Genomic DNA, 22977 nt, shown 5'->3' with positions numbered 1-22977 from the left:
GCCTTCACTGGCTTGCTCGTTTTTGCAGCCGCTGCATATTTATGCAGTTGAATCTTCTTTTCTCACATCTGGTCAGAGTTGGAATCCATCCCTCCCCACCCCCCATCTTTCTTGGCAGGCCGCCGAGCATCGGTTGTGTGCTCTGGCCTTGAGCTGGAGCCAGCGTCTTATCTTTGGGCCGAGCTAGCCGAAGTGTTGAGTTAACTCGTTCTCTGCTCTCTTCCTCCTTCCCCCTTTGGCCTCTCACAGCCTGCAAAGGAATCTTCCAGTCCCCATTCACACTTTTGACCCTCCCCAAAATGCTTTGTGATGCTTGCAACAGCGTTAGCAACATGCACTGCTGATCTGCCTTTCCAGGGAACCCCCTGAGGGGGGGACGTGGGGGTGTGACACTACCACCACCACCATCCCCACTGCAAGGAGGACAGAGGGTGAAGCAGCTTGAGGACCTTGGCCTATGAGGGCCACAAAGTCTGACCTCAGCCCGCAAGGGCCACAAGGTCTCACCCTATCCTATGAGCCCAAGGCTCACCACCAAATCCCTGGGAGCCATTCATTTTATCCTTTTAACCGCACTGGAAACTGTCTGCAAGTTGTGACAAATTAACAACTCAACCAAGTACTTCAGTTAAGTAACAACCACTTTCATACATATACTGTTGCTTGAGGGTGCTACATGGAAGGCAGAAGACTTCCTGGTTCTCTGTCAATTGGCTCATAGGAGAAAAAATTCCTTCCTGACCCCCAAAGAGGTGAACAGCTAAACCCACAGCATCTGTCAGGCTGGATTCCCTGTTCAGCGTGGGGCTGCTGGAAGGGAGCCAAAAGAGACTCCTCATGCCCCCTGCTTCAGGTTAAATCCTGGGAGCTATCAAATGCTGGCCAATCAGTACCTCTCCCCAACAACTGGTCAGTGGGTGCTAGAGACTCCAAGGGTGTTCAGCAAGTGTGTCCCTCCTTGCTGCTGAGGATGTCCTCTTTCACTGCAAGGCCCCTCAGGTTCCCCCACCTGTTGAGGCAGATGTGTGGTATTTTGGAAAGAAACAATTTCAACACTTCAGCAGATTTCAGATTTATATGCAAGTAATCTGACTGCCAAAATAAATGATGGTTTGTCAAGTTGGAATTTCTTATACCCCTTACAAAACTGTGCAACAACACTGCAAATAATTATACACTGTCTTTTCAATTGAAAATGGTTTCAATTTATATTAAATCATTGACCACAGCAAACGTTAACTTAGAATGGTATTATCTGCAAATTCAGTCTCTCTCAGAAGCTGGATTCAAAGCAATTTAAATCTGCTGCATGGTGATGCATCAAATTAATTACAAAATGTAGCTTCTAATTCAGTTAGAGGTCTTTTATTTAAAATGCCCCTTCCCAATCCACCAACATAACATCTTCATTTTTTATATTTATGAATAATGTTGCATAAGTTGCATGAATGTAGTGGACAGTAAGGCTGAAGTTCTGGTATCACATATTAGGTTGAAAAAGTCCTAAGCAATTGAAATCAAATTCCTCAAATAGCAACCACAGACTTGTTTACAGCCTTCTTGGGTTCACTAGTGTATTACAGATGTTGTTTTAGTGTCTGTCTCATCGAATAAATAATAATCAGGTTGGGGTGATGATCATGGATAATAAATGATTTATAACAGCACATATAAAATATATATCCCATATCATGATTAGAAATAAAAGGGAGGTGAGGTTTCATGCTCTGAAACATGATGCCACGTAGTGAAAATTCAACACCAGTGCTAATTAAAAAAAAAACCACTATTAATTAATCATACCCTTGTATAGAAATTCATGTATGTTCTGCTTTTTCAGTTTGCCTTCATAACATGGTTTTATGTAATAATATATACTATTTACAGCAGATATATTATGCTAAACTAATTAGTTAGGTTAATCAATTTCAGTATTACATATCCTACTATCATTCTGAGCTCTAATGAATTTTGTTAAAAGTTTATCCACATAAAACAAAAATAGTGGCTGATCCTGGGCTGGTATTAATGGTCATATCTCTATTGACTTCAGAGGAGCGGTGCAGTTTGCACTAGCTGAGGACCTGCCCCTCGCTTTGTATGCTTTTTTAAAACTTTCTTTTTGTTGGGATAACAGTGTAAAGACTGTTTTCTTTTGCATCATTTACGTAGCGGTTTGTAAAGTCATTCTTAACCATTCACTTCTTAAACACTTGAGAAAAATGGTCATATATTACCTGGTAAATTTTTAATCAGAATCTTTATATCATGCTCCACTGTACTAGGCACTTTACAAATATACAGAAAATCATAGACTCTTGCCCAAAGGAGTTTACAATTTACAAGACAGGAATGTCTCCAATGGCCTCCCAATCCTGCAAACACTTTAACATAAGTAGTCTTACAGACATACAAAAACTGATTTGTAAGTCAAGCATCTTCTGAAAAATGAAGTGTTTCAGAAGCAAATATATTATATTCTTCAATATAGGAAGAAAGCTTTTTATATCAGGGACTCAAGCAATAATGAAAGAAAGCCAGTTGGAAAAAATACTTCAACAAAAATATTTATAATTCAATCAAAATATGTTAGTCTCTTTAGTTTCTAAGCCTTTCCCTGAACATGTATATCACTTTATAGAATGCTATATTATCAAATTTGCATTATTTTAATTTCTAAGATTATCAATAAAGGATATTACTAGAGTGTAGGAATGAATTCTCCAGTGAAATGATTTCAAATGTCAACATATAACCTCAGGAACCTCAGCCATCTTGTGTCACTGGCCCCAATGATTACGAATATATGTGCTCCTCTACTCTACTTTATCTTCTGTAACTTTTACTGAGAAGTTTCAACTGTCTCCCTATTACAGCATCTACTTCACATGACATCGTTCTCTTAAATTATACAGTTCCAGTAGGATCACAGTAGTAACTCTTGGAAATTGCAAAGACTACTACTGAAGTCTACGGTGGGCTTAGAAAAATAAATTAATAAAATTGAATATCCAGCTGGGGTTCACTTTTTAAAAGAAATTAAACATAGAAACAGGGAAATAATTATTTTCTGGTTTCTGGCTCACCATGTTCCCTTTCTAGAATAATCTTATCTCTAACTTTCTTTTAAAATTGGACCGTATATTGTATATGGTGAGCAAATATACAGTAGTAGGAAAGGAGATTGTAAGGGCTATAAAGCTGTTTGGTAAAATGAGTCAGAACTGCTCAATATTCTTGTAGATTGTTGTTAGCAATACTTATTAGTTTGTTTTCCCAAAGTAAAGGTGTTCACATAATTTGTAATATCAGTAGAAATAATCTAATAGAAAGCTTTCTCACCTTGCAAATCTTTGATTTATTCTGTCAGTACTTTTCACTGATTTGGTTAATATTCAACGATGAAACACAGTATATTATGGTCTTGCAGTAGTGAGACCATAGTTAAGATTGCATCAGATTTTCCGCTTTATGGAGTCTGTACCATGGTCTCTCAGCTTTTTACAGAACTGTTTTTTGAAAACATGCCATGTTTTTTGAAAACATGCCATGAGGAATTTGAATTTCAGCCACTAATTAATATGTGTGTGGAATGAGCTCCAAAGTGTATTTTGAAAGTTAGTTTTTTGTAGAAAACCTGGGAAAAGCCTGATTTCCGCCCCCCCCGGGCTAGATTTGCAAAAGGACCTAGATGCCTAATTGACACTCTAGGTTCTTAAATGCCACAATCAGGCCCCACTGGGATTCACAAAACAGCCCCCAAACACTAGTTGCTTAGTACCTAAATTTTTATTGTAAAGGTTCCCTAGGCACCTACATTTCTGCCTCTGAGCAAACACACTGCAGCCCTATGCCAAATATCCAGACATCTAAACACTGCAGCCATTCATGAACAGGGGGAAGATAGGCATTCCTTCTTCTAACTTGTCCAACTTGCCTGATCCAATAAACGTGCTCAGACCTCTCCTCTCGATAGGACCCCAATAAGTGAGCTTACAAAGAACAGCCAGGGCAATAGGGGGACCTCTCTCATAACTTTAAATCCAGTGGTTATGGTAATCACCTGGGACATGGGAGACCTCCAGTTCAAATCCCCTCCCCCCACAAACACATACCTGAAGGTTAGAAGGGTTTGAACTAGGATGTGCCATCTCTTATTTGAGTGTCGTAACCACTGGGCAATGGCATATTCTGATGTGGGGTTCCCTTAGTCTCTGCTGTTGAAGCTGTTCCACTTTAGATAAATAATGAAAGAGATATTGGGTAAGAGAGAAAGCAAATATGAGAATGATTCTTTAGCATGGTGGTTACAGCACTTAGCTAGGAGGTAGGAGATCCAGGCTCCCTGCTTCAGTGACTTTTTTTTTTTTTAATTTATTATCCACAGTGGAACAGTCTCAACAAAGGGCCGCACATCAGAATAGCCCAAGCCCAGTGGTTAGGGCACTCACCTGTGAGTAGCAGATCCCTGTGAGTGGCAGAACTGTGGCCACTGGGAGCTGCCCGAGGCCGTGCCTGAGGATGGTCAAAGTCAGCAAAATGTCTCGCGGCCTACACTCAAATTAACCTGATGGGCTATATGTGGCCTGTGGCCCCCAGGTTTCCCACCACTGAAATAGCCTATAGTGCATGTAGTGGGGTAGTTACCCCGCTCCTGAAATAAGAGGAGTGAGAACAGTTGGGGGAAGCTGTGAGTAGCTGACCACAGGTGTGGCCAGCTCAATCAGGGCCCAGCTGGCCCTAATAAGAGCACTGGAGGCCAGGAGCTATGGAGTCTCTCTCTAGCTGTGGAGGGAGAGAAGGACATAGCTGCCTGGGAGCAGGGTACTGGGTGCAGAGCAGTGCTGGGGAAAGGCAATAGGAGCTGGGGCACTCCAGCCTGGCAACTCCCCAGGCTGAAGCCTTGGGTAGGGCTAAAGGAGGTACTGGGGCTACAGAGGTGCAGCTCAGAGATAGGCAGAGGCAGCTGGTCTAACCCCCTTGCTGATGATGAGTGGCCATTACAGATTGCAGTTTGCCCCAGTGAGAGGGGGGTAGATGACGACTGGCAGTAGCCACTGAGGTAAGATGGGCATAGAGGGTTGGAGATTCCCCTGGGAGGGGAGACCCAGAGCATGGGGGTACTGCTGGGGCAGAACCCTGAGCTAAAGGGCACCAGGATCCAGGAGGGACATGGGGACCAGTGGCAGGTGAGACGCCAGCCAGTAGGAGGCGCTCCATATGATGGAGAGCTAATTCCCAAGACAACCAGCGGGAGGCATCGCAGCAGTGAGTCTGTGATCTATTACAGTGCACATTTGCTGTCTCCTGCAGCTGCCTGATCAATAACATTTTGACATCAGAGATAAAATCAACCACTCATCATTCACTTCCTCCAGTTCATTTGCATACTTGGGGGGAGTCATTATTGCCTTGGTTGTCATGGCAATGGCAACTTTTAGTAACTGATTTACTTCAAATTGCCCTAACATTAGTAAAAAGAAGGAGGAACTGCAGTGAGAGGAGACTGAGTTTGCATAAGTTCCTGCTGTGCTCCTTTGGGTTTATACTGTGGTTTTCTTCAGTGTTTATTTTCAAATGGGAAATGTTTCTTTCCTCAAAAAATGTTACATGAAAATAAGATATAAAAGGAGGTGTAATTCATATATGTATTGTTTATCTGCTTCTTAAAAATTGGGGACTTTTAAGTTTCTGAGTATTGATCTTTTTTAAAAAAAAACTAGAAAATATAGACCTTGGTCCTTATTCAGTTTTCTGTTACACAGCTTTTTAAAAAGGTTATTTAGAAGTTGCAGTAAAATGATTTGTTTCAATATAGTTTAATGTTATTACTTTCAATATATTGGTCAACATGACACTGAGTGGTAAAATATGGAGCTTCACAAAGGGCAATAAAATATACACTGGAGACAACTACAGTTAAGGTTGTGCTCATCAGTAAACTTTAAAATTAAGAAATACAAAGTTCAGGATTAAGCACTTTCAAATTAGAAAATAGCAGACTGAACACTGGCCATGCAATCTTATGCGTTATATTACAGTCTTTAATTTGTAAGTATGAAAGGGGTTCAATTTTATGAATTTGCTGAAGTGCCAGTTAGATTTTAAAGCTGAAATTTTACTAGCCAGTTGTTTATAAGTATTGTAGCCTATATTGGAATGGAATCTAATAGGATAACCCCTTTGTATTGAGTCCAGGGGGCATTAGCTTACTAACTTTTAATGCTAGGTTCTCTTCAAGTCAATATTATCACAGGATACAGATAATTGGAAACAATGCAATTAATGTCTCATTAGTTTTCATGAAGTTTAAATACCAACTACACTCTTATGTATTTAACAATTACTTTGACCTATACGAACACAGAAGTGAATTGACATGGGGTTTTGGCATGAGCTGGCACCTGTCCACCAGTGTCACATTTTTATTTCAAAATATTATTTTTAAAGTTAAATTAGTACAATATCCATTTTCAAATTCAATAATTTAAAATAAAATCACAGGATTTGTCCCCCACTTCCCCAAGTCTTTGTAAAAATAATTCACACACAGTTTTAGATATCTTTTGCCAAGTGAATCTTAGGGACATTTTCACAGATAAATTATATTGTAAGACCCTGACAGAAAGGTACTATAACTGACGTTCTAACTATGGTAGAGTAAACTACTATTATACTATTGTGAGCTCTTAATTCAGAAAGTGGTGGATTTCCTTTATTACAAGAATAAATACTTCAGGTGTATAAATATGTGTGTAAAGATTATTTTAAAATTCTGATCAAGACTGTAAAAAGTTATTCTGAAGGATTGTTATATGGTCTAAATGGGTAAATATTAGTGTCATGGACAAGGATTCCACCAGGTGGCTCCCTTTGACATTTAGGGCCTGATCCAACTCCCACTGAAATAAATACTCTCTCAATGACTTTAGTTCCCAGAATTGGATTCATTTTAATTCCTTTTGTATTGCTCTGATATTTATGCCAGCCTTGTAAAGGAATAAAACCCTAGTCCTTCACTGAGCTAAGTACAAGTATAGGGGCCTACACAAAGCTCAGTGCAAGATTGAGATCCAAGTGTGTCCCAAAATATGATGCTTTACTCATTTGTTATACAGATTGACAGTATTTTCCTGTAACAATTAGACAATGTTGAAAATCCAACAAGATAAATTTAAATTAGGGCTGTCAAACGATTAAAAAAAATAATCACAATTAATTGTGAGATTAAAAAATAGTAAAAAGAAAAGGAGTACTTGTGGCACCTTAGAGACTAACCAATTTATTTGAGCATGAGCTTTCATGAGCTACAGCTCACTTGTAGCTCACGAAAGCTCATGCTCAAATAAATTGGTTAGTCTCTAAGGTGCCACAAGTACTCCTTTTCTTTTTGCGAATACAGACTAACACGGCTGTTACTCTGAAACCTAAAAAATAGTAATGATTAATCAGTTTTAATCACACTGTTAAACAATAATAGAATACCAGTTTAAATTCAGCATGGAAGCATGTCCTCTGGAATGCTGGTTGAAGCATAGGAATGTAGAGCATATCTGGCAAGTAAATACCTTACAATGCTGGCTACAACAGTGCCATGTCAATGCCTGTTCCCACTTTCAGATGACAATGTAAATAAGAAGCGGGCAGCATTATCTCCTGTAAATGTAAACAAACATTTTTGTCTTAGCGATTGGCTGAACAAGAAGTAGGACTGAGTGGACTTGTAGGCTCTAAAGTTTTACATTCTTTTGTTTTTGAAAGTAGTATTTAAAAAAATAATTTTGCATCTAAACTTGTACTTTCACAATAAAGAGATTGCACTACAGTACTTGTATGAGGTGAATTGAAAAACACTATTTATTTTGTTTTTTACTATAGTGCAAATATTTATAATCAAAAATAATAATATGAAGTGAGCACTGTACACTTTGTGTTCTGTGTTGCAACTGAACTCAATATATTTGAAAATGTAGAAAAACATCCAAAATATTTATAATAAATTTAAATTGTTGTTTTATTATTGTTTAACAGTGCAATTAAAACAGCAATTAATCATGACTCTTTAACCCAAAACAAATTAACTAGATTTTTAATCACTTGAGTTAACTGCAATTAATTGACCACCATATACAAAACTATAAAGTTTTATAGGCTATGAGTCATGATGACTATTGGTGGGTTTATATTTCTGAAAGAAAATAAGCACAGTTTTGGATTTTGAGTACTAAAAGTACCATATCTCCAAATTGGGGGGGAGGGCATTCCCATGGAGTTTGGAGCAGGAAGTGGTGCAATTTTAGTTAACTTTTGATAGTAATTTCATTTCTTTAGCTATCAGTCTCATCTTTTATAATTTTATGGCAGTAATGGTTTCACATAGAAAACTGTTTGCATTGACATTTCAAACTGACAATCATAAATAGCATGATTAAACTCCAGAGTTCAGATGTGAGTAATATATACAATGTGTCTTCAGATCTGAATTGACATATTTGAATAGTCTCTAATTCAGAAATATGTATTCTTCTGTCCTAAAAAGTTTGTCATTTCAGATAGAGAATGTCTAATGACTTAAACCATCTAATCTCTCTGTCTCTCAAAAAGCGTTGATGCTTCGATTTAGTCACGTAAATACATATTTAGTCACCTAAATAAGAGTGGCCTGATTTTCAGAGGAGTTGTACCTCTTGTAGCCCTCACTGAAGATAGCACCCTCTGAAACCAGGCTACTTTTGTTTAGATGCCTAAATGTGGAATTAGGTGCCTAAATTTAGGTACCTAAATTTGAAAACATCGGTCGCAGTATAATCTGTACAGCACTGATTTGTTGATTTTGTCAGTTTCTGTATTTGTTTAGTGTAGCATGAAAAAAATGTATTATGAACATTGTTTATAATTCTGATTACTTTCCCATACAGGTGCACATATTCAATTTCTGAATTTCTCTACTGAAGCTAATCATGACTTTCTTGAAATTCAGAATGGGCCTTACCACACCAATTCTATGATAGGGCAGTTTAGCGGAACGGAACTCCCACCATCTTTGCTAAGTACAACTCATGAAACACTCATCCATTTTTATAGCGATCACTCAGAGAATCGACAAGGATTTAAGCTTGCATACCAAGGTAAGTAATAATTAAACCAATGAACCATATAGAGAATAAGAGGCATGGTAACTTACTTATTATGGAATGACCTCAAAATATTTTTCTTTTGCTTTTTTAAAAATAATTATGATAATGTATAGCTGTTATAGAGTGTTTTTCATGCATAGACCTCAAGTTATTTTACAAAGGAAGTTATGTATCAGTATCCCCGCTTTACAGATGGGGAAACTGAGGAAGGAGTGAAGTGACTTGGCCAAAGTTACTGATAGAGCTTACAGTAGAACCCAGGTCTGTCGAGTCCCTTTCTTGTGGTTTATCTACTGGATTATGTTGCTTCCTTTTATTGCTCTGCTGGCCAAATTTAGAAGTTCTCATTATTAGGTTTGTACTCAATAGGAGTTTTACTTGAATAAGACTAGTCAAAACTGAATAAGAACTTACGGATTTAGTCATAATTGTTTAGAAAGTATGTGTGTATATATTATAAAATAGAAATATTTATAACATGTTGAGTTTTGCAATCTAAACTCCTGTGAAAAGAAACAGAAACTCAGAATGCCAAGAAATGCAACTAAAACAAATACATTCAGATTTGTTCAAGCACATCCAAGACCCTACAAAGATTTATGCATGTGCTTAACTTTAAGTACTGTGAGTAGTCCTACTGACTTCAGTGCGCCTCTTCAAAGTGCATACAATAAAGTATATGCATAAAGCTTTGCTGGATCAAGGCCAAGACTTTGTATAATGTTTAAGTTAATGAAATAGAGCATATGAACTGTTTAATGTTTCATCTATCTTCCTTTTTGTTTGCTTTCTTCTCATCTCTCAATTTTTTTTGTTTCATATAAATAACATTACTAATTAGTGCACATATCTATAACTTTAACATGATACTGTGAGCCTTAATCACTGTTGCAGGGCCAAGGGCAGAACAATGAGAGAGAACGGCTGACTGTAGGCTTGGGTTTGAACAGAAAGCACCCTCTGGTTCGGATTTTATTGTGGGAGTTCTGGTTTAATTGAAATCTGATACTAGTTTTAAAAAGTTTCTGTTATGCATGTGGTCTGGCCTAGTAGTCAGAGCAGGAGTCAGGTCTAATGGAAGGAGCATGTGTCCAGGTTGGGGGATGAAGCCAAGGGATAGGACCTGAGTCAACTGTCAATTACTAGAGCCAGGGGTCAAGCCAGAGTCAGAACCAGGAATCAAAGCTGAGGGCCAGAGCTGAGGTCAGATACCAAATGCCAGAGCCAAGGGTCAAGCCATAATCAGGGTCAGAAGTTGGAGGCTGGGGTCAGAGTCAGGACTGGTAACTGATGGTCAAAAGGAAGGCAAATGGGCAGGAACTGGAGGAGAGGGAAGGGTCAAGCACAGAGCAGGATCATCATGGGAACAGGAGCAAAGGCAGTGGTGAAGCAGGAGTCAAGAGTGGATCAGGGTTCAGGAATGGGGTTGGGTGCAGGAGGCAGGCACAAGCAGAGTCCAGTGCAGCCACAACAGGAAATCACCATTTTGCTCAGATAAACTCCTTGTGCCTCCTTCTGACATAAGTAGTGTGGTTGAACCAATCAGTGGAGCTGTGTGATCCTTGGAAAAGGGCTCCCGTGGGTGGTACCTTGGTTGAAGCTATAGTCCTATTAGCTTCTTGGCCCACCAGGTTTTAGCAGAACTTTGGTAGAGGACAGGATGCAGCAGTTATCTGGGGACTCCCAGATCTGATTTCAAAACACACAACATCACACTCGTGTTCTTTCCAGGCAGTTTTAGAAGCAGTAAACTAAAAAAATTCTATAACATAAACACAGTACGAGCCCGTACAGGGTAGCTCCTGAGTTTTCTCCAAAGCTCTCTGTCCTAGCTTCTGGCTAGAATAATCCCAGTGTCTCTTTCCCTACAGATTGTAACAAATTTTCCTTTAACTATATTGAGTCCAAATAAGTTCAGTTATACTTCAGACCTCAAACTTCAAGCCATTATCTGGCTCTTTGATACCTTCTGCTAGACACACCATTGTGACTAGAATGGCAAACTTTTGGCATCCCCTCCAAAGGAGCGAATAAACTAATTTGTTTTATGATTTTTTCTCTGTGTTGTCTTTGGGGAGGTAGGGCACATGGGCTTGGTTTGGTTTGGGGTTTCTTGTAGTGTTGGTGTGGCTTTCTCTCTTTCATGTCCCTAATGGAAAATGTGGTTTTCTTTTGTCTTTGTTGACATTTAAACAAACCATCATCTGCCTATCCTGTTGCTCCTGTTCAGAGTTCTGGCAGAATACAAGGAAGACTGTTAGTGAGATTTCTTAACAAACATTGTGATATCATAATACTGCACAACATGTTGCCAGTTGTACCTGGTAAAGTTGAATCTCAAAATTCCACATACCATATATTCACACAATGAAATTGCTGGGTCATTTTATCAACTGCACTGTGATTTATTAGTAGGATGCTGCAGTGAGAGCTCATATCTGCTAAAAATTGTTTTTTTTTAATTGGGAATGGTAACTAATAAAGAGGACAGATCACTGATTCAGAGAGATCAAGGTTGCTTGGTAAACTGGGTGAAAGCAAACAGTATGTGTTTTAATAGTGCTAAATGTAAATGTGTACATCCAGGAACAAAGACTGTACATTTTGCTTACAGTGTTGGGGACTCCATCCTGTAGCTGAAAAATATTTGGGGTCATTGTGAGTAATTAGCTGAACATGAGCTCCCAGCAAGACGCTATGGCCAAAAAGAGCTATTGTGATCCTAGGATGCATAAATAGGAGAATCTCAAGTAAGAGTAGAGAAGTTATTTTACTTCTCTATTTTGCACTGGTGCTAACACTGCTGGAGTACTGTGTCCAGTTCTGGTGCCCACAATTCAAAGAGGATTCTGATCAATTGAAAAGGGTTCAGAGAATAGCCACAAAAATGATTCAAGGATGAGAAAGCATGCCTTATAGTGATAGACTCAAGGAGCTCAATTGATTTAGCTTACCAAAGAGAAGGTTCATGGATGACTCGATTACTGTCTTTAAGTACCTGCATGGGGAACAACTCTTTAAAAATGTACTCTTCAATGTAGCAGAGAAAGGTATAACACGATCCAATGGCTGGAACTTGCAAAATTCTGAGAGGAAATGAGGTGTACATTTTTAATGGTGAAACAATTTACCAAGGGTTGTAGTGTATTCTCAATCACTGACCATTTTAAAATCAAGATTGTATGTTTTTCTAAAAGATATGCTCCAGGAATTATTTTGTGCAAGTTCTGTGGGTTGTGTTATACAAGAGGTCAGACTAGTTCATCACAATGGTTCCTTCTGGTCTTAAAAGCTATGAATCTATGACTCTGTGATGTAAAGTAGAATCATGCCTGAGACAAGAAATTGTGAGCGCCACTCCTGTTTTGACTCACCTTAACTACTGGAGAGAGTAGGAGAGAGTTAGTCCTAAAATGAATTAAGAAACATATTAGAAAACATTAAAAATCTGACAAGATATAGGTCCTATAAGAAGGATTTTTTTAAAGCAGACAAGAAAGGATCAAGATAGTTCCTAGGATTATATGTTCTTTGTGAAGATGATCTCAGTGGTCTGTCAAAGGAAATCTTGCTTCTGTGTACTAGAGATTTTTTTGAAGTAACACTTTGTAAATGACTACATGAAGAATCTAGAAAAAAATGAGATGGTCCACTGAAGTAGTAATAATTCAGTAAAAATTGGTTTACTGTAGCATTAAGGCTAATAGGTGATTAAACTAGAGAATTGAGGCTCAGGAACAAAGTTTAGTTAAATTAGCTGGGATTTGGATATTTAAATGTAACAACTAAAAAGATAAAATTTGGAATTATTTTCTTCTCAAAATTTACAGCTATTTTTAAACGTGAACTTATATATTTCCACTGATATGAAAAAAAGAAGGAAACCACAGCAACTTTCCTAACAAAGGCTATTTATTTAGATATTCTGCCATTCAACCATTCTTACTGTTATAAATAGCATGTAAAATGTGGAGTGACTAATTCCTGAATAAAGAACAGGAGTACTTGTGGCACCTTAGAGACTAACCAATTTATTTGAGCATAAGCTTTCGTGAGCTACAGCTCACTTCATCCAATGCATGCAGTGGAAAATACAGTAGGATGATTTTATATACACAGAGAACATGAAACAATGGGTGTTACCATACACACTGTAAGGAGAGTGATCAGTTAAGGTGAGCTATTACCAGCAGGAGAGAAAAAAACCTTTTGTAGTGATAATCAAGATGGGCCATTTCCAGCAGTTGACAAGAACGTGTGAGGAACAGTAGGGGAGGAAAATAAATATGGGGAAATAGTTTTAGTTTGCATAATGACACATCCACTGAATGCTTTACTTGTGAAACATGGTATGTTGGCCTGTCAAAAATTCTCTGGTCACTTGCTAATTCAGACAGGAAAACAAGACAATGTATTCAGTTAGGAACTGACAGAACAAAAACTGAATTGGCTTCTAAAGTATTTGTAATTTATTTACAATAAAGTCAGAAAAGGACAACCATAGTTACTCTTGAAAATGTTCTGTGAATACAATTTTTAATACAAAAAAAAATCTTTCTGATGTGTGAAAGCTGTTTGTGCTGTGAAACATTGTTTCCTGTGGGTGGCAAGTGATATGAAGAAAGGCTTAAGTGGCTGACTTTGTGTAGCCCTTACACTCAACTTGATGGCATTTCTTTGTATAGCTGTTTGGATGTAACAGGGAGTCAGTCACAACATTTCAGGGAATGTTCAAAGCATCAGTAGGAAAACCCTACTGATGTGGCTGAAAATGGGGAAAACTGGAGGGGAGAAATGGGTGATGTTCTGAGCCCCTGGCATCTGGGTAGCATTTCTGTAATTTACTAGTGATCAGAGAACCAGTTGATGGCAGACAATAACACACTTCTGCATAACAATATTCCTTATTTTAGCTCTGCCCAGCCTCTAAGTACAATTTAAAAATATTGGACATACTATTTCCTTAGAAGTTTTTAAGGTCAGGCTTGACAAAGCCCTGGCTGGGATGAGTTAGTTGGGGATTGGTCCTGCTTTGAGCAGGGGGTTGGACTAGATGACCTCCTGAGGTCCCTTCCAACCCTGATATTCTATGATTCTATGAAAGAGAGAGAAAAGAAAGGAGAGTAGAAATGGTGGGTGGAATAGGAATGAGGAAGGGGGAATGCGCACACAGCTCCTGGCATGGGAGGGAGAATGGGGTTCTTGGTATAGAGGAGCCTGGTCGGGGAGTGGTCACACAGAGCTTCTAGCTTTGAAGGAAAGGAAGGGGTCACACAGAATCTCTTGTAGGGTAAGAGTGGATGACCCTGTTATGGGGTAGAAGTTGAGACAGGGGAGGGAAAGTGTGCATAAAGGGGCATGGAGGAGCTCACAGAGGCCCTGGCATGGAAAGAGAATAGGGAACCCGAGCTTGAGGTATGGAGGGCATACAGAGCTCCTGGGATGCAGGGGGAGAAACCTAGGCAACCTTAACTAGTTCTGTCAGTTCAGCTCATAATTAAAGAGAACTTCCTGAACCTTAGACAGACACGGGAGCAAAATTTAAATGAACAAACACAAGGTATATATGACACATATGACACAGCTGAGATTTTTTTTATTTCATTTCACCAGTTCACAGAATTATCTTTCCATGAACTGTAGGAAAATTGAGTTGTTAGTGGTATATGATCAGATAATATCAATAGAATTATATACATTGTCTCTAGATAAATCTCTAGCTTAACATTTTTGTCAAAGGAGTGATAATAATAATAATAATAATAATAATAATAAATAAAATCCCTTAAATATTCAGACTGTCATGGAAAAGGAGATATTTCAACTATGTTGTGTTTTACAGATGGTAAAATACAGATAGTCACTACCTGAATGTGATAAAAAAAATTAGGACCTATAATTACAGCCATGCTTTTTGCTTAAGCTGCAGAATTTAATTGTGTATTACAGCCACACTTTTTGCTTAACCTGCAGAATTTAATTGTGTATTACATTATCTCAAAATGGAATGATCAACTAATAAATGCCAAGAATAAATAGTAATGTTAACCTTTTCAGAACTCTGTTTGAAAATAACTTTGTGTACTTACTATTGTATTTTCATCAGCTATGTTCCTAAAACAGCAATGCAACATAGAGGTTATTAAGGAGAAATAACATTTTATTTGTATTAATAGAAACATATGATTTTAAAACATATAGTTGGGGGAATCAAATAACAGGAACAAACAAATAAAATACTAGGACCTCCTCCACCTAGAAATATACTACCCATCAGGCGAGGTATTTCCAGTAGAGATAAGGAGGTGTTAGTACTGTTATACAAGGCACTGGTGAGACCTCACCTGGAATACTGCGTGCAGTTCTGGTCTCCCATGTTTCAGAAGGATGAATTCAAACTGGAGTAGGTACAGAGAAGGGCTACTAGGATGGTCCGAGGAATGGAAAACCTGTCTTAGGAAAGGAGACTCAAGGAGCTAGGCTTGTTTAGCCTAACTAAAAGAAGGCTGAGAGGAGATATGATTGCTATCTATAAATATATCAGAAGGATAAATACCACGGAGGCAGAAGAATTATTTAAGCTCAGTACCAATGTGGACACAAGAACAAATGGATATAAATTGGCCATCAGGAAGTTTAGACTTGAAATTAGACAAAGGTTTCTAACCATCAGAGGAGTGAAGTTCTGGAACAGCCTTCCGAAGGAAGCAGTGGGGGCAAAAGACTTATCTGGCTTCAAGATTAAGCTTGATAAGTTTATGGAGGGGATGATATGATGGGATAGAGTAATTTTGGCAATTAATTGATCTTCAACTATTAATGGTAGATATACCCAATGGCCTGTGATGGGATGTTAGATGGGATGGGATCTGAGTTACTACAGAGAATTCTTTCCTGTGTGTCTGGCTGGTGAGTCTTGCCTACATGCTCAGGGTTTAGGTGATAGCCATATTTGAGGTCAGGAAGGAATTTTCCTCCAGGGCAGATTGGCAGAGGCCCTGGGGGGGGTTCGCCTTCCTGTGCAGCATGGGGCATGGGTCACTTGCTGGAGGATTCTCTGGACTTTGAAGTCTTTAAACCACAATTTGAGGACTTCAATAGCTCAGACATAGGTTAGGGTTTTGTTACAGTAGTGAGTGGGTGAGATTCTGTGGCCTTTGTTGTGCAGGATGTCAGACTAGACAATCATAATGGTCCCTTCTGACCTTAAAGTCTATGATTCTATGATTAACACAACAGTTCTCATTCAGGCAAATATGTGAGGCCAGATAGGGGGGCAAATAGAGATGGATGTAATCAGACAGTTTCTATACCAAACATACGATGTAAAGCTTTTAATGCATAGCAAATATTGTATCTTTTCTTTTTTTAAGAAACAGCATACAGAAATAACACCAGTAATAATCACCATGCCCCCCCACACACACCTTGCTTCTGTTTGGGGGGAGTAATGCCCCCCTGCACGCCTCCCTAACTATGCCTATGCATGGTACCTCTCAGGGATGAGTGGCCCTTTAAGAACGGATCATCTCCTTTTCTATGACTCTTTATCATGATCTTTGCAGTGGAGATGGGGATAGCGCTTTCCCTAATCTCAACAGCCCTTCGTCTTGGGAGAGGGAGCAAATCTTCTCTCCCATACAGGATCTCACAGGATGTTCTTTTAAAGTCAGAGTCCTTCCTCGTCAGCTGTCTTAGTATCCTGTGGATCAGGGACTGAGGGAGTTCTGCATCCTGGACACTTATTAAGAGAGTGGCGGTCCTGACTGCCTGCTGGACATTAACCAAATAATAAGGCCTAGTCCAGGGTTAAATACTTGTAAAGAAAAAAATATATTAATATTGATTGTCTGATTCCTTAGGAAAACAAATTCAAACTATTTCATAGTTGAAATAAAAGGCAAGAAACCTGACTGTTTCTGATGCAAGGGGTTACAGCATGTTTTGCAAAAGTCTTTTGTGAGGACGGCACATGTGTGGTCTGGTTGTCACATAGGAGATATGAGGGGGGTTGACCATGGTTGGTATAGATGGAATCCTCCGAGAATTTAGCTGCCAGTCTATAACAAACTTCTACTGAACATGTGAAAGCTAAGATTTTTCAGGGGCTTATACTATGGCCAAATGTGGGTGGACTTTTACACGGCTAGTACAATGCACATGCCTAACATCAGAGCAATTCCTCTGCTAAATTTCAAGTCCCTGCTGTAACTCATAGGGATATTGCAACTTTTCAGTGTAATGCTTAGGGCATAATATGAGCACCAAAAAATATTTTTCCCTAACTTCGTTCTTGGAAATGGCTGAACTATTTATACCCAAAAAAAAAAAAAAAAGGCCTGAGGAACACACTTGGCATGGAAGCTCTCATACTGAATGTTTAAAGTTTGGAAACCTTATAAGCAATTGAAAACAGCCATCCTATAACGGAAAGTGTTAGGTGATGTCCTCAGCTCCATTGTGTGAATGGTTTTCACCTCAAGACACACCGTAATACTGATTTATAAGTCAAGAATTGGATAGCTGAGCAGCAATATGTGATTTATAAATTATATGCCTAATTAATAAATCATGAAACTGTCTATGAATTATGTGGCTCATTTTTGTCATACTAGTGACTTTTAAGTTAAATTGTAGATCTGATTTATAAACCATGTCATTGATTTATAAGTCTTTACAGAGGTCAAAAACGTTATTGGTTGATATGGCTGCCATAATACAGTATCACTGGCAGAAAGTTATATAAATTAAAAAGATGACCTTTCTGACAGAATGAAATGAAATTGATATACCCTTACAAAAAGGACAAGAAAGACAGGCAAATGAAGAGTCTATGACAATAAAAGCATTTACCAACTAATTGGAATGTCCGTGAGAATATGTACTGTATATTAAAGAAGTGGCTGCGAGGGCAATTAGCATATTTATTTAAACTGAGGAATTTCAGATACTCTTAACTCACAAATGTATTCTTGATTACATTTGGCCGTGCAATAAAAGCTCTTGGGGTAAGAGAAAAGTGTCCTCCCTCTTCCTGAATGAAAGAAAGTGCCATTTCTAACTACAGAAATGCAAAAAGGGAGAGGGAGAAGATTGGGGAGGGGAGATTTATGAATTTAGATGCCTTTTCATAATAATACAATTTAAGAAGAGTTTGTTTTTTAAAGTATTCAAGCAAAACCCCACTACCGTAGTATTAAGGATCCTGAGGTCTGAATAGTTGCTGGAGGGTAAGCCACAATCTAGAAGTGGAGAAGAGAGTGTCAGGGATCTAAAGAGAGACAAGGTGGGTGAGGTAATTTATTTTATTGGGCCAACTTCTGTTAGTGAGAGAGACAAACTCTGAGTTTACACAGAGCTTTTTTCAGGTCTGGGAAAGTCCTTTTATGTGTTATAAAGAAGCCAAAGATGGGGTGGGGATCTCATCTTGTTACTCCTGGGGATCAAAAGTGCTGCAGGAGACAGCCACAAAAGATGTACCTAGTGTATGCTTCCTCTTTCTCAAACACACTCATCTACATACATAATATCGTTTGACCACACTGAAAATAATGGGTTCTATCTAGCAGAAAATAACAATGGGCATTCTAAGTTCCAGAAACCATGAAAGATTCAAAATTGCTCAAATCTCCCTTCATCTCTGGAAAGATTTGCAGAGCTGCCTTAAAGGAAAAGAACTGATGGAAACGTATTGCCTTACTTACAGCTCATGATTCCTCACCTAAGAACCTCAATCTAGATTCTGTGCTGGGCCTCACTATATTCCCCAGAGACATTGTAAAAGGGAAAGAACATCTTCCTGTGTTTTAGCAGCTAAACTGGGAAGCAGGAGGGCTGGGTTCTATTCCTAACTGTCCAATTGCCTTCCCGGGTGATGTTGGGCAAGACTTAAACACATGCTTAAATCACTTGCTTGATTAGTTGGTGTCAGTATTAACTACAGTAAGTTAAACACGTATATGTCATAAAGTCCTCCGGAGAATGACTAGCTTTGGGGGGGAAAAACATTCAGGAATGGGTACTTCACTTTTATTATTGTATTTTTAACAGTTTAAGTTTTATGGCAAGTGTTAATGTAAAATATGCTTGGATAATCACTCTTTGAACTTATCTTTTGACAGCAATATTATCTAATTGTAAATTGGATATTTTGTGAAAGGGCAGGGCATTCTGAATCTCTGTAATCAAAGACAGGAAGGTATTATTACCTTATCCAGAATATATAGATGTTGTGGGTCTGACTGATCCTATGTTCCATTTTAGCAAAATTGTTATCCTTTTCCGCACATAGAACTATTTCTTAACATACAAATATGGTGAAGAAACATCATCTATAATATAAAAAATATTATTTGAAATATATCTTTGTATTGCAGTTGCAATATATGAAACCTGTCTCTGCATATATTAACTACATTAGATTTTATTAATTAATTAAATTTGTTTAATTGGCTAATGTTTTTGTAGTGCTTTGAAGATATAAACCCCTATATTAAATATTAGATATCATTAATGATATTTTTTTATAAAGAGGTATATCTAAAAGGAGCTTCTCTACTGGTGCTCTTGGTAAATTCATTATACATTCTTTTCTAAAGGATTTTACCACTATATGGAATCATAGAAACATGGAATTGTAGGACTGGAAGGGAACTCAAGAGGTCTTCAAGTCCTGCCCCTTGCACTCAGGACAGGACTAAGTATTATCTAGACCATCCCTGACAGGTGTTTGTCTAACTTGCTGTTAAAAATCTCCAATGATGGAGATTTCACAACTTCCCTAGTCAACTTATTCCACAGCTTAATTACATTGACAGTTAGGAAGTTTTTCCCAATGTCCAACCTAAACTGCCATTGCTGCAATTTAAGCTCATTGCTTCTTGCCCTATCCGCAGAGGTTAATGAGAAATATTTTCCCCCTCCTTCCTGTAAAAAATTTTCTGTACTTGAAAATTGTTATCATGTCCTCCTTCAGTCTTCTCTTCTCCAGACTAAACAAACTCAGTTTTTTCAACCTTCCTTCAGAGGTCACATTTTCTAGACCTTTAATTGATTTTGTTGCTTTTCTCTGGACTTTCTCCAATTTGTCCACATCTTTCCTGAAATGTGGCTCCCAAAAGTGGACACAATACTCCAGTTGAGGCCTAATCAGAGTGGAGTGGAGCAGAAGAATTACTTCTTGTGTCTTGCTTACGACACTTCTGCTAATGCATCCCAGAATGCTGTATGCTTTTCTTTTGCAACAGTGTTACACCATTCACTCATATTTAGGTTTTGATCCACTATAACTCCCAGATCCCTTTCTGCAGTAGTCCTTCCTAGGCAGTCATTTCCCATTTTGTATGTCTGCAACTGATTGTTCCTTCCTAAGTGGAGAAAGTTGCATTTGTCTTTATTGAATTTCCTCCTATTTACTTCAGATCATTTCTCCAGATCATTTTGAACTTTGAATCCTACCCTCCAAAGTACTTGCAACCCCTCCGACATCCACAAACTTTATAAGTGTACCTTCTCTGTCATTATCTAAATCATTAATAAAGATATTGTACAGAACGGGACTCAGAACTGATCGTTGTGGGACTCCACTCATTATGCTCTTCCATCATGACTGTGAACCAGTGATAACTACTCTCTCGGAATGGTTTTCCAACCAGTTATGCACCCACCCTACAGAAGCTCCATCTAGGTTGTATTTCCCTACTTTGTTTATGAGAAGGTTATGTGAGACAGTATCAAAAGTGTTATTAAAGTGAAGAAATACCACACCTACTGCTTTCCCCCATTCCCAGCTCCAAGGCTTGTTACCCTGTTAAAGAAAGGTATTAGATACCTGAGTTAAGATGACTGGTCTGTAATTCCCCAGATTGTCCTTATTCCCCTTCTTGTAGATTGGCACTATATTTGTCCTTTTCCAGTCCTCTGGAATCTCTCCCGTCTTCCATGACTCTTTGAAGATAATCGCTAATGGCTCAGATCTCTCCTCAGACAGCTCCTTGAGTATTCTAGGATGTATTTCCTTGGGCCCTGGTGACTTACATAGTTTGATAATTTAAAAACAATATCTCTTTTACTTTCTGGAATGTGAAAATCTCACATTTTTGATGAACATGTGACTATAATGATTACAATGTAGATAATTGCATTAAAGTGTAAACAATTGTTGCCATTAAGTGTTTGCTGCTCTAATAGGTGCAGTCACTATAAAACATAATTGGTGCAGATAACATGAAAAAGTTGCCACTCAAACAAATATAAACCACCACAGTATTATATTTAGCTTATTTAACAATCAGTAATTTTTCAAAGTCTGAAATTTCTTACTAGTACAATACCAGTGTAATGTTTTGCATTGCCATATAAGGTCTCTGGATGCAAGTGCACAATCACACATAAAGTATTGCACAAAATCTAAGTTGTATTGGTAACTGTGCTGCAATGACAATGTCTCTTATTGGATGATATAGAGAGCGTTATAGGAATCTGCAAATTTGCATCAAATTACATGCTGTGAAAGCCTCCATCAGGTGTGTTAACATACTCCATCGTTAAAAAAAAAAGCACTTCAAAATGTGGATGTCTTGCTCTGAGTGAGGTACTGTATAGTTGGGCATCCAGATAAATGTCATTGGCAATCCAGAGTGTTGTTACTTTTTTCCCCAATCAAACATTTGTGTTTCCCACAAGAGAAAAAGTTAAAAACTGCTTGTCCTGATTATCTAAGAGCCCCCTTTATAAATGAGAGTAGTTACTTCTGTTACTATAACAGTGGAAATTAAGTGTCAAACTGAAAACATGTTCAGACAATATTATGGGCCTTTTGTTATGTTCACACTTTGTAGTATTATAGTGGGCCAGATTTTAATTTGATACTTACTTTAAATTGATACTTTAAACCTCAAGCTACGTTGAATTGGTGAAGCTCTTTTCTGGAGCTATATTGATTTAAACCAGTGAAAAATCTGGGCCGTTAGGCCTTATTAGACAGTTTGGCCTAGATCCTCAAGGGTATTTAGGTGCATAACTAGGTTTGCCAGGCATCTGGTGTTTGACCCTGGTGGCTATGGTCACCGCCGCTAACTGGGCCATTAAAAGACTTGTTGGAGGTGCAGGAAGGCTAAAGCAGGGTCCCCGGCTGCCCTGGCTCCATGCAGCGCCCGGAAGTGGCAGGCATGGCTCTGTGGCTCCTAGGTGCAGGGGCAATTAGTGAAGTTTGGTGCGCTGCCGAGTGCTGACTCCGCAGCTCCCATTGGCCAGGAACTGCAGCCAATGGGACCTGAAGGGGCGGTGCCTGGCTGCCCCTGCGCCTAGGAGCTGGACATGCCAGCCACTTCCAGGAGCAAGGTGGAGCCAGGGCAGGCAGGGTGCCTGCCTTAGCCCTGCTGTGCCACCGAGTGGGAGCAGCCTGAGGTAAGCACCACCTGGCTGGAGCCTGCACCCCAAATCCCCTCCTGGCACCACAGCCCTGAGTCCCCTCCCGGAGCCCACACCCTTTCCTGAACCCCAATCCCAGCCCTGAGTCCCTTCCTGGAGCCTGCATCCTGCACCCCCTCTTGCAACCCAACCCCAGCCCTGAGTCCCCTCCCACACACAAATGCCCTCTGGGAGCCTACACACCCTCCAGCACCCCTGTCCCAGCCCGGAGCCCCCTCTTGCATCCCAAATCCCTCATTCCCCTACTCAGCCGGAGCCCGCACCCCCTCCCTCACCTCAACCCCTGGCCCCAGCCCTGCCCTAGCTCCCACACTCAGAACCCCTCAACCCTAGCCCACGTTCCTCTCCTGCATCCCAAACCCCTCATCCCCGGCCCCAACCCCGTATCCCAGCCCAAAGCCTGAACTCC

At 39.2% G+C, this 22977-nt stretch overlaps 1 protein-coding gene across 2 annotated transcripts in view; it reads left to right on the top strand.

Annotated features, from left to right (window-relative positions):
• Positions 1-22977, top strand: part of CSMD1 (CUB and Sushi multiple domains 1) — a 2003711-nt gene that overhangs the window by 1752416 nt on the left and 228318 nt on the right. For both annotated transcript variants that reach the window (XM_073336216.2, XM_073336215.2), the window contains exon 41: positions 8919-9128. In XM_073336216.2, coding sequence (XP_073192317.1) covers positions 8919-9128 — 210 coding nt within the window. The remainder of the gene's footprint in view (positions 1-8918; positions 9129-22977) is intronic.

The sequence above is a fragment of the Lepidochelys kempii genome, chromosome 3 (assembly GCF_965140285.1).
Source record: "Lepidochelys kempii isolate rLepKem1 chromosome 3, rLepKem1.hap1, whole genome shotgun sequence".
Classification (NCBI taxonomy): Eukaryota; Metazoa; Chordata; order Testudines; family Cheloniidae; genus Lepidochelys; species Lepidochelys kempii.
This window is presented reverse-complemented; position numbering and strand designations above follow the sequence as displayed.